The following is a 12,090-nucleotide window of genomic DNA, read 5'->3' on the forward strand; positions in this document are numbered from 1 at the left end:
AATTCTCAGGCTGAATCAGGCATCCCAGACATGCCTGCCAGCCCCAATTTTTAGTGAACTTCTGACCAAGCAATTACTTTATCAGTGGCTTTCAATACCATCAACCATGGTATCCTTCTGAAGCGACTATCTGAACTAGGGGTGGGTGGCACCGCTTTGAGGTGGTTCCAGTCCTACTTGTATGGTCATTCCCTGAGGGTGTTGCTTGGAGAAGGTCCTGTGGAACCTTCAATGCGGGGTTCTGCAATGTGGGAATCAAGCCTATCCCCAACGTTGTTTAACATCTACATGAAGTCGCTGGGTGGTGTTGTCCGGAGGTTTGGAGTATGTTGTCAGCAGTATGCTGCTGACACTTGGCTCTATTTTTTTAAAAAAATAATATTTATTAAAGTTTTAAAGGTTACAGAAAGAAAAAGCAAAAAACACCATTTTAAACAAAAACAATACAACACATCACATTAAAGAAAAAACAAGAATGAGAAAAAGAAAGAAAAAACAAACAAAAAAAACCCAAAATCCATTAAAAAAGCAAAAAGAAAAATACAGCGAATCTTCCCATAACTTATCTTTCATTAGCTTATTTCCTTGACCTCCTCACACCTCCCTTTTTTGTATTCTAGTTCGATTATCTGTTTCAGCAAATCCTTTCCATCTTTTCAAATTTTTGTCCTGTAATTTATCTTAATATAATGTAACTTAACTTTCCCTCCTTTCACCAATTAACAGTCAGTTTTTCCCAAATCCTTTATAACATTTCTGCTAAAGCCACATAACATCATTCCAACGTCCTTCTAACATTCATTAATTTTACAATGTTTCTGTAAATAGTCTTTAAATTTCTTCCAATCTTCCTCCACCGACTCTTCTCCCTGGTCTCGGATTCTGCCAGTCATTTCCGCCAGTTCCATGTAGTCCATCACCTTCATCTGCCATTCTTCCCGGGTGGGTAGATCTTGTGTCTTCCAGTACTTTGCAATAAGTATTCTTGCTGCTGTTGTGGCATACATAAAGTTCTATCCTGACACTTGGCTCTATTTCTCCTTTACCTCTGCAGGTGAGGCAGTGGAAGTGCTGGACCAGTGTCTTGACTGGATGGACTGGATGAGAGCCAAAATACTGAAACACAATCCAGATAAGACTGAGGCACTGTTACTGAGTGGTTATCTAGACCGGATAGGTGGAAGATTGCCTGCTCTTGATGGGGTTACACTTTCTCTGAAGGAGCAGGTTCACAGCTTGGGGGTACTCCTGTATCCTTTGCTGCTGCTCAAGGCTCAGGTGGCCTCAGTGGCCCACAGTGTCTTCCATCAGCTTCGGCTGGTGGCCCAGCTACGCCCCTATCTGGACAGGGATAGCCTAACTACTGTTGTCTATGCTCTGGTCACCTCAAGGTTAGATTACTGTAATGCATTATACGTAGGGATGCCTCTGAAGACGGTTCGGAAACTTCAGCTAGTGCAAAATTCAGCGGCCAGGTTGTTCACGGGAGCAAGATGGTGTGAGCATATTACACTGATCCTGGTCCGACTGCACTCGCTACCAATTAGCTTCCAGGCTGAATTCAAAGTGCTGGTTTTGACTTATAAAGTGTTAAATGGCTCAGGACCACAATACCTCAAGGACCACCTCTTTCCATATGAACCTACCCAGACCCTGAGATCATCTTCTGAGTCCCTTCTTCATCTGCCTCCTCTTTGAGAGGTCTGGAGGGTAGCACACGAGAATGGGCCTTCTCTGCAGTTGGTTCCTCATCTGTGGAAAACTCCAAGTTCACCTGGCACCTTCATTATACACCTTTAGGCGCCAGGCAAAAATGTTCCTTTTTAACCAGGTCTTTGGTTGATTTGATTGACATCCTGTGCCCTTTCAAAATGTGGGGTTTTTTTGGGGGGAGGGGTTATTGGGTTTCTGCTTTTATTTTGATTATGTATTGAGTGCTTTTATATTTTGGTTTTATTCTGTGAACTGCCCTGAGACCTCCAGGTATAGGGTGGTGTATAAATTCAATCAATCAATCAATCAATCAATCAATCCCTAGGTTTTCACAGAATTGCCTGGTGTTTTTTTTAGATAACCACGGCAGTGAACCCTTCTGTGATAAAAAAATAAGCTTTCAGAAAAACTGATTTTGTGATTGATAAGTCGTCCAAATGTGACAGATTTGTTTCCTATTTTTGTATAGTGTAAACACTTAAATAATAATAAACAGTAAAAATTATGATTTTATGTATTTTGTTCTGAGGATCACTGTAATCTACTTTGGGGTCGCCAGCGCCTATACAGTGGTGCCTCACAAGACGAAATTAATTCGTTCGCGAGTCTTTTCGTCTTGCGATGTTTTTCGTCTTGCGAAGCATGGTCCGTCGCAACTGCGCCTCTTCAAGCGGCTTTAAGAAAAAAGCGAACAAACTCGCAAGACGAAGCAAGCCCATAGGGAAAATCGTCTAGCGAAGCAACGCAAAAATCGAAAAACCCTTTCGTCTTGCGCGTTTTTCGTTTTGCGAGGCATTCGTCTTGTGGGGCACCACTGTAGACGATAAAGTTCCAAATAAAATACTGTTATACAAATAAATATTATTAATAATAATCCCCTGTACCAAAGCTCAATTTGTTGACCTTTTTCTTAACAGATGCCAGAAGCTTATTGAAGCAGAAGCTTTCCACACTATATTTTAGAACATAGACAAATTTTCCAAAGCTTACTTGAAAGCCACCCATATTGTTATGGTTCTAATCAGTCTTTCAAGGAGAAAATATATTAGACCCATGATATAAAATTCCATATGCTTTTAGTGTCAGGCAGTCACCTCATCCATTTTCCCCCTCTTTCTTTGTAAGCATAGCTCAGTTACCAAATCTTTTATCCCTATCCCCTGCTATTTTGACTGACAGCACTGCATCATGCAGAGCTCTTGACAATAATCATATAACCAAGCCCACTATTTTCTTTTCCCTATTCCATTATATTTTCCCTACCCTTGAAGTAGACAAATCTGTTCTGCCCTGCATAATTCCTACACATCATTACTCCCATTTTTCATTTTATAGTTAAACTAGTAATTCATATGTTTCTTCTGCTTCCATTAATTTTTGTCCATTTTCTTTTTCAAATGCTATCTCAGCTGGTGCATTTTGTCCCCTTCACTATAAAAATATTAACAGGCCTACCTATTCATTTTTTCTAGCTCTCTCTGAATTTAGCATAATAATCAAATCCAAAAATACACCTACAGTATTCCTCTTACAATGCCATATGTGCTACAGTTGTTGTTTCCTTAAGTACCTATCTCAGTTAATCCATCTGCATAGGTATGTACAGACTTTAAGCATGAAATCAGGAGTGCGGGAAGTTTTTTAGCCTGAGGTCCACATTCTGTCATGGGCAACCTTCCAGGGTTGCATGCCAGGGTGGACATGGACAGAGTTTTATCTGTGCACAACAGGCTATATGACAGCCACAAAAACATCACAGGTTTCTACATCCCCACACGCAGTGCTCCATCCCCAGCCAAGCAAGCAACAGACATGATCACAGTTCAAGAACGCATTCCAGCTAAGCAAAACCAGTCAAGGGAGTGGCAGAGTAGGATTCTGAGGAGCAGCGAGAGAGGCTCTGACCACAGCATTTGACTCCTGGTCCTGATAGTTCCCCATTCATGATTTAAATGAAGTACTTTAAAACTGAGCAAGAGACCTTCGTGAAGCAATAAAACATACATGCCCGAGTTCAGCAGGGAAAAAAGAATTGAGGAGAAACTCAACTTTTTCATTCTTTATTAGGGAGGCTGACATATAACTCTGAACCCTGCCAGATGGGCTGACTAAATAGAGTGCCTCAGTAAAAAAACATAAAAGCTGATTTCATTCTAAATTTATTAGAAACTGTGTATCATGTTGCTATGAAATCTGCCTGCAAAGAACTAATAATTAATTCCAATTCTCAAACCTTGTTAAAACAGTAATTAATCCACATTCTGCTTTATTGGTACAAATAAAATGAAACCAGCAAGAAAGCCATTGGCAATAATTCTTACACTCTTAAGGGGAAAAAGAGGTATAGAATATTCATGCAATTAGTAACTGTAGCATTAAAAAAAATGAAATAGTACCTGCAGGAACTTCTGATCTGCATTGGCACGTGAACTGGGGCAGGGGAGCTCTTCTTGAACCTTTGGGATAGAATGAGTTATCAATCAGTGAAAAGAACAAAGACCAGTTTAAAATCCTGGCAGATTACTTTTGTGTTATAATGATACACTAGTGTCCAAATTAAGTATTTCATTATAAACACTTATTTGCTAGCCCATAGAATTGTAATGTGATCTGATGTGGAAAAAAATAGCAAACTCTGAAGTGATATATTTCTGAATAATCTGCAAGCTGAGCCTTGAATACTCACTATTCATTTTTCAAGGCTGTGTACTACTAGCACAATTAAGTGAACAATTAAGCATTTCTAAAATGGGTCAGTTATTATTTCTGTAGACCTAGAGCATGATCATAGGTAACACATGCACAGGAAATTTTCATTTTCTTCTGTACCCGAAAATATCAATGTCTATATATATTCTGCATAAATAGAGTATTCCCTTACTAAACAAAAGAAGTCCCTCAGATCACAGGTTTCAATTATGCAATGCAGTTCTGAATTGTGGCCTGCTATAAGGAGAAACACAAGAGCTAAAGTTGGTCAAGGCAGAATGCTTGATTATGGTAAGTTTCTAATACAGTATTTTGTAGACAGGAATGTGTAACTGTACACATGCCCCCTCTAGTGGCTTAATAGGTGGTATGAATTTGCTCCATGCAGATGGCTGGGTTACTACCACGTAAAAACCAAAGGTCCAAATTTCAGCCTCCAATCTTCATGTAGAACCATGCAAGATGAACTTTTGTGGTTCTGCATGGGGAATGGGGGCTGAAACTGTTACGAAAAAGGAGCAATGCTGCTGAGTGCTCCAGATGGCTGGAAAGCCAAACAGGATGTTGATGTTTTGGGACTGTACCGTGGGAACAAGGAACAGTCTATTCTGTGCACTGAGCACCGGATGTTAGCTCAGAGTGGCACATGACCCTGTACTGGAAGTACATGGGTGGAGTTATTCCCTCTCTGCTGTTGCTGCTGAGGAGTGCAGACACGTTTTCTGTACTGCTGGAAAGACAGAAATAAAGGCATGTAAAGACATTTCTGTCTGTCTCTTTCCCCTCCCTGGGGATGGCAGGGAGTGAGGGAGGAGGGATGGTTGTGTTCTTCTCACGTTCGTGAGGAGGATCGGCCGATAGAGACCTCGCCTTGTCTTGCCGGGAGTCGCTGACGGGGAGGTCAACATGGAATCAAAGCCGGGCACCTGGAGAGTGCCAAATTCCTCTGACTGAAGGCTTTGAAGATCCCAACATATTTAAAGATCCCAACAGAAACCTCGAACTCTGGTACTTACTTAGTAACATCTCCAAATGGCTAGAGCAAATACTCCCTATAAAGTTTAGCAGAGCTATTCCAAGTCTCAATTCTGTAGTGAATTCAGTAAACTGAATGGGAAATGTACCTTTGAGCCAATAGTTCACCCCACCTTCAATAAAGGGACCATTTTGCCCCCATCTTCTTGTTCTTTGATATTTCTAGCATTTATTGCTGGAAGGGTATCAAGAGAGACTAGAAATGAAAGCTAAAGATCCTGGTCTTTAAAAATCTGGAAATAAGTCTCACTAATTTATGAAGAACTATGCAATTTGGAAAGAGTCATAATATCTTCTCTAAGCTCTCTCAAACTACTATATATATTTTTAATATGGAGCAGGTTTGCTCTGCCCACAACCAATAGTTTTGAATGCAATGTGCTATGTGAATCCATTTTATTGATTCATAATGATGTGACCTAATGGATCAGCCATGGAATATACTGGGGTTTTTGTTTCATATCTAAAAACTTCTACCATATTTTTCTGATCCTTCCAACTCTGTATTTGGAAAAGAATAAGAGGCAGGAGTCAATCTATTTATCTTAGTTATGTTTGGAAGGCTTCAATATGTTTCATTTATGAACACACTTGATTGGATGAGAAAGAATGGGCTTTGATTAAGGTTTAATCTGGGCAATTCTCCATGACATCAACCTTGACAAAGGAACAGAAAGTTATGGTCATTTCAGAATTCTGTTTGAGGACCTTTTTTGTATTGCAAGTTTACTCCAATCTATAATCTGAAGTAATTTTGTATTAACAAATGCCTTTTGGAACATTGATCTTTCAAGATACAGCAAAGTTGGAGAGTTCTGTAAGAACGCAGGGAATTTTCAATAAAAGACAAAGAATGTATCCCACACATCCATTGTATTTAAAAACCTTTTCATTGTTTGTCTTTATGTTTTAGCAACATTCTCCTCAAACTCTTTTTAGAATTCCTTATTGTCTGCTTACATTACTTACAGCAATTGAACTTGATACAATGAAATATGTTTCAGATACCCAGATGAAAATGGAAAAAGAAGTTCCATACATAGCATATGGATCAACTTGTAATCAGAATAGAATGGCTTGGCACTTCATATTTGTGTCCTTTGCAGAAAGCCAAATTATCACTTCAATTTCTTTTTCTTCTAGTGCTTACACAATCAATTCTTTCTGCAGAACACGTATTTTATTAGGCACTCAAGTCTTTAAATCCAGTTCTGATTTTCCTGTGATGACTGAGGGTTCATTATAGCCCCATAAACGGAAATGGCGAGTCCTCAGTATTTTTAAATGTATCACACAGTTCAAAGATGCACGAGACACTTCTGAAACTCTGTAGACATTATCAGAATAGGCACAACTTATGAAAACACAACAAAATGGGTTTAAGAGCTCATGTAATTCAGTAGACAAAATATTGGGTTTTCAAGATTACTCTCAAGACTCTACTCTCAATCAACTTAGAAGCTTCAAAGGTTGCAAGAACGAAAATCCACTTAATACACTAAGAGTTGAATCCAGACTTTATGCTTATAGCTTACTAACTGAAATCAATGGGACTCTAAGCATGAAATCCTAACCCTACTTATCTTTATGTGAGCCCCACTGAATTCAACAGGACTCACTTGTGAGTAGATATGATTAGGACTGCACTGGAAGTCTGGTTCCAACCCTAACAGAGCAATCCAAACACCTCTTAGACCTGGTTATGGGGGTTTTAGATTGAACAGAGGTGCTGTCCCATTCAGCTTTGCTGGCTGAGCCAGAATCCCAGCAATAGAGTGATGCAAGCATCACTTCATTGGAACCAATCCCTCACTTCCACTCACATCCAAGGGTGGAGATGAGTCAGCCTGGGATCCACTGATGGCATCAGGCCCAATCCAGAACCAATCAGTGTGCCAGTGTTGAACTGGCACATGGATCTGGCCAAATTGTTCTGCCCCTTCTCCTGTTTTCATCACCATGAATGGCTGAGCTGTGGAGGTGGCTCTGCCAGTTGGGAAGAGGATGTGGGTTTGGATGGTACCTTAAGGCTGCAATCCCAAAGACATGTACCTGAAAGTAAGCCACACTGAACTCAATGAGATTGTGTTGCGTTATTATATTATTATTATTATTATTATTATTATTATTATTATTATTATTATTATTATAAAAAAACAACCTATACCAATTGCCCAGTGGGTGCTGGTCCACTAGAACTACTGGGGCACAGACCTCCTCCCAAAAATGTCAAGCAATTAAAAAAAGGTGTTCCTCAGACTTTCAAAGCCACACACTCTTTCCTGTTCCACACACATTATATACTTCCTTTGGACTATAGAGGCATTTCTGCCAACCTCTGGTTCCCTTGACTAATCAGCTCTTTTACCACTCAGCCAATCCTAATCAAAAGCATATCAATGCAAAGAGATCTCCCTCATGCGTCTCTAAGCAGAAAAAGGATGTGACAAAGTGGGCTGGTGGAAAGTCTGTCCTATTAGGAAAGCTCTTACTCCATCTGTTGTTATGAGGCATGTCCAGCACAGCCACAGGATGAGTCCTGACTGCTTCAAAAACAGCTCTATGTGGTGGCATTAGCATAAGATTCATACATTGACTCTGAGAATGTTCAGTGTTGTTTCTCTGAAAGCCAGAAAAGCAACAAGAAGTTCCTTGCTTTGAGGAGCTTTTTTATGGTTTAGTTTAGTATTTGGAAGATATTATCCCAAATCTCAGACAAGAAAAGGTTGATTATGATTAGTCTGGTGTAATGAACTCTACTCACGAGCTGAGATTATTACTGCACATTTACAGGGCAGCTATGCATTGCAAATATTTTCTGATGTGCTCTGATGTGTCCTGACTCAAATGAAACAACAGTTATTTCCTTTTTGTGGTTTACTGATTGCAATACTTTGTTATTTTAATTTAGAGGAAAAAAGTGTTCTGGATATTAAATACTGTAGTTAAGGAGATTATGGGTGCAAGGAAAACTGCATACAACTAGAAGCAAGTGTTCCTCATATTTTATGTGCTTAGTTTTTCAGCAACAGATGCGTAGGTGTAAACAATACATGAATTCAAAAACTGATACAGTATGGCTTAATTTCTAAGTGAGAAATATAGAGTCAATCTTGCCTGAAAACCATATTTAGGTCCTCTTACATGGAAGCTCTTTTCCTGTCCATGGATGTGCTGAAAATAATAATAACGGATTCTCTTTTTTAGAGGAAGAGCAGGACATAATTGCACTCTGCACCTGTGTAATGGCACTTTCTTAAGTAAGTGCTGTGCAAGTCCTATTGTGAGGAAAGCAGCAAGGTTAAAAACTGCAGCCCTACAAAGTCAAAATATTAATGGCCGCCTCTGCCAAAGCCCCAGCCTTAAAAGCTAGGGTAGAGAATCCCAGGGGGCTGAGCATAGCTCCCCAGGCCTCTCTATCCAGCCCTCAGTACTATGTGGGCCGCAAATCCGCTCTCCAGCCCACACTCCTGAATGTCCTTCCTCTGCACCCTCCTTGAGTACTTTTTCTGTGCTGAAACTATGAAACTGCCTCTTGCTCACCTGGATGGGTGTAGAAACCTCTGACAATTGCGTAGCTGGAATTGACTTTACAAAGAGCTGCATTCATTGTTCTGTCACCCTTTCCCTTTGTCCCCACCCAATAACTCACATGTCTCCCCCATCATATTCTTCAGGAGGGACTGTGTACCTTGCCCACCCGTGCCCTAAAGGTTTTAGGCCCACATACTTTAATAGTCCTTGGGAGTGACTTTTTAATGGAGTAGCGTGGTTGATGGCAGCCCCTTCAGGTGTGACAGGGGACTCATGTCAGCGTATTCCAGAAGGGATATTAAACATTCCTATTGGGGCTGTGTGCTTCAGTTGTGGGGGGAAATGGCATGTACTCCTGAAAAGACCCTGTGGTGCAAATGGTTGAGGACAGGTGATTATTTATGGGAAATAAAGTAACATGGATCTGTTAGAGACTATTATTAATATTTAAAGAAGATACATCTTCACGGGCTGTTACGACACTTGCATAGTTCTCCAAAATTTCTACCCTTCCTCAGTATCTGAGAACCTCCAAAATAGGCAAAATAAAAAAAATAAGATTCAGAGTGAATATGAGGGGGGATGTTCGTCCCTCCATGCTTTCTAGCTTCCCCGGGGTTGTCTGCAACGGCCAAAAGGACTGTAGAGAATCAAAAACAACACGCGTGAAAGAGCCTCTTGGAACTTGAGGGTCTCTTGGTTTGTGTTTCTGGCGTCCGAAAGCGTTTTCACAAGTGACGCCGAGCACGCGTTTTAGACTCGGAAGCGCCCTCCTCCGTGCATGCCATCCCACCGCGCGCCCTCTTCCCGCAGCCCCTCCGTGGCTTCCCCACATTTTTCCACCGGGGGCGGGAGACGCCACGCCGCCTAGGAAACGCTTTTCCTCCTTTGCGAGGGAAGCGGCTCCCCCGCCTGGCCGCGCTTGGGAAAGAGCAGCGCCGTTGCCATTGGCTTTGCGAGAGGCGCTGTCGCTAGGGAGGCGAAGCTTGGCGAGGCGGCTTCAGCTCGGAGCCGCGGCTCCTCCGCTCGCTGTAACCAAGGAGCGAGTGTGTGTGGAGCAGCCAGGCAGCGCTCGCGCAAGGGCTGCTCCCGCCGTCTCCCTCCAAGCACCCGGCGCTGCATGGAGGCAGAGACCCCAGCCTTTTCCCGCCTCGCAGCCTGGGCTGGGCTCGGCTCTGACGCGCGGGCGGGCTTCTAGGGAGGCGAGTTTGCGCCGTCCGCCGGACCTCTCCACGCCGGTCTCTCCGTCTGTGTCCCGCCGGCTCCTCCCTCCCTCCCTCCCTCCTCTCTTTGCTTCAGAGCAAAAGGGGACCTCGGGAGTCGCTGAAGCAGCAGCAGCAGCAGCAACAACAACAACAACCCGGCCACGCCAGCCCCTTCGCCCCGGGCGGCAGCTGAATCTGATGGCGTCTCACCAGCAGAACAGGATTCAAGCCTACCTGGAGAAGAACAAGATCGGGCCCCTATTCGAGGTAAGGCGGCTTCGGGCCACCGGCTGGCTTGCTCCCTTGGCTTGCCCCGAGCCCGGGGCACTCGGCTCCTTTCGGCAGCAGCAGCAGCAGCAGCAGCAGCCGCCCTGCGCGCGCGCCATCCGCCTGGGCAAACGCGCGCGCGGGTCACGCCGAGTTAACTTTCAGCCTCGCCTTCAATTGAAATTGTGAGGCACACCAGGAACAAGTGAGAGACCGGTCTGAGGGCCGAGGGCCCGCGAGCGGGACTACCTGCTTACGGGTGTGTGTGTGTGTACCTCGCTGCAGCTTGCATGCAGGTATGCTTCACCTCAGAGAATTCACCTGTGCCTCCTGTTTCGCTCTCTCGCACACGCTCTTCGTTTCCCCCTCTTCCAAACTCTCCCTTCGCGCCCGCCCGTTTTCACTTTAGGGTCGTGCTCCTGTTCTTTTGAGAATTGCACAGGAGGAGCATCTCATACCAAGAGCAACTTCTCTCCTCCCTACTGTGTTGCTGCACTTAGTATTCCTTCTGTTGTGCACCTGTTAAGGATAAAAAGAAGCCCTGCTCACCAGTGACTCAGGCAACCTTCTTGCACGTTTTCTCTTTCTGGCAGGCGCACAAGTCTTTCTCAGATGTTAATGCTATCTCTTTGCTTAACTGCATCCATATATATTTGCACCCTTTCTCCTGCCTTTTACTGTTCTCTTGCTATTAATCCACATGTTCTGTATTTGATCTGTCTTCTTTTTTTGTCTTTCCCACTAATACGAATTCTTTCATCCTACATAGTTTTATTTTATTTTTTATTGAGCTCCTTTGCCTGCATACATGTTCTCTGTTGCATGTGCTTGCAACTCTCCTTCCTCTTCTCTTTATATGGGTCTAACATTTCAAACACTAAAACTGAGCAGTCACGTGTGTAGAGAGGGACAGTCGGTTCCATTGAAGACATTCCTTGATTATTTTTTCCTGTCACTACGCTTGCTGAGAGTCAGCAAAACTGGACTGAGTTGGAATCATCTGTCACCTTTAGGCTGTGCATAGTCCAGCCTTTTGTGGATTACTGCCTGGCTCTGTGCGGGCAAATCCAGGGCAGAAAGTGTCCTCTTAGTTGCCAGGGCACAGGGTCAGAGAGTGACTTTGCACTGCCCAGCCACGGAAGGCAGCCCCAGGCTGCTGTGCTTCACCCTCCCTGTCATGTCAATGTGAGGGATGGAAAGTGTTCTAGAGTCTCACTGGACAGGGGGACTGGTGAGGGCTCCACATGCAGACTCAGCACATGGGAGTGTTTGCTTCAGGATATAATGCAAAAGCAGCATTGCTGTGCTCTGAGAGCAAACCAGAGGATAGCTGAGGACTTAAGCATGCTGCACACACCAGCATAGATAACACCAGAGCTATTATCTTCTTTTGACTGATCTGAAACAAAAATACCACGCGAGAGATTAATTCAGGATTTACTGGAAGCACAAAGCAGATTTTTTAAAAAAGAGAAGATAAGTTATAAAAGTGACCCGTCCCATTGGAGCATTTTAAGGCTTTATTTCTTTATGTCCTTCTGCATTTGGAATTATTCTGTTTGTTCTCCACAGGTTGCAGCATTTCTCTGTATAGCTTTTGCTTTGATATAAACATCTATAAAGAAAG

General features: G+C 43.0%; 2 protein-coding genes across 9 annotated transcripts in view; one reads left to right on the plus strand and one right to left on the minus strand.

The window, feature by feature from the left end:
• Window positions 1-10,582, minus strand: part of LOC310766820 (uncharacterized protein) — a gene marked incomplete at its 5' end in the record, with an annotated part of 78,542 nt that extends 67,960 nt beyond the window's left edge. For 4 of the 5 annotated variants that reach the window (XM_083623479.1, XM_083623480.1, XM_083623477.1 and 1 more), the window contains 2 exons: window positions 4,110-4,169; window positions 10,431-10,582. In XM_083623479.1, coding sequence (XP_083479605.1) covers window positions 4,110-4,169; window positions 10,431-10,582 — 212 coding nt within the window. Of the gene's footprint in view, window positions 1-4,109; window positions 4,170-9,000; window positions 9,520-10,430 lie in introns of those variants that run through there. The other variant, XR_014550425.1, reaches the window with a different exon arrangement.
• Window positions 9,895-12,090, plus strand: part of LOC310766740 (uncharacterized protein C8orf34 homolog) — an 85,366-nt gene continuing 83,170 nt past the window's right edge. For 2 of the 4 annotated variants that reach the window (XM_083623334.1, XM_083623333.1), the window contains exon 1: window positions 10,676-10,759. In XM_083623334.1, coding sequence (XP_083479460.1) covers window positions 10,754-10,759 — 6 coding nt within the window. In that variant the 5' untranslated portion in view covers window positions 10,676-10,753. Of the gene's footprint in view, window positions 10,464-10,675; window positions 10,760-12,090 lie in introns of those variants that run through there. The other 2 variants (XM_083623331.1, XM_083623332.1) reach the window with 2 other exon arrangements.

The sequence above is a fragment of the Podarcis filfolensis genome (assembly GCF_964270895.1).
Source record: "Podarcis filfolensis genome assembly, chromosome: 7".
NCBI classification, from domain to species: Eukaryota; Metazoa; Chordata; class Lepidosauria; order Squamata; family Lacertidae; genus Podarcis; species Podarcis filfolensis.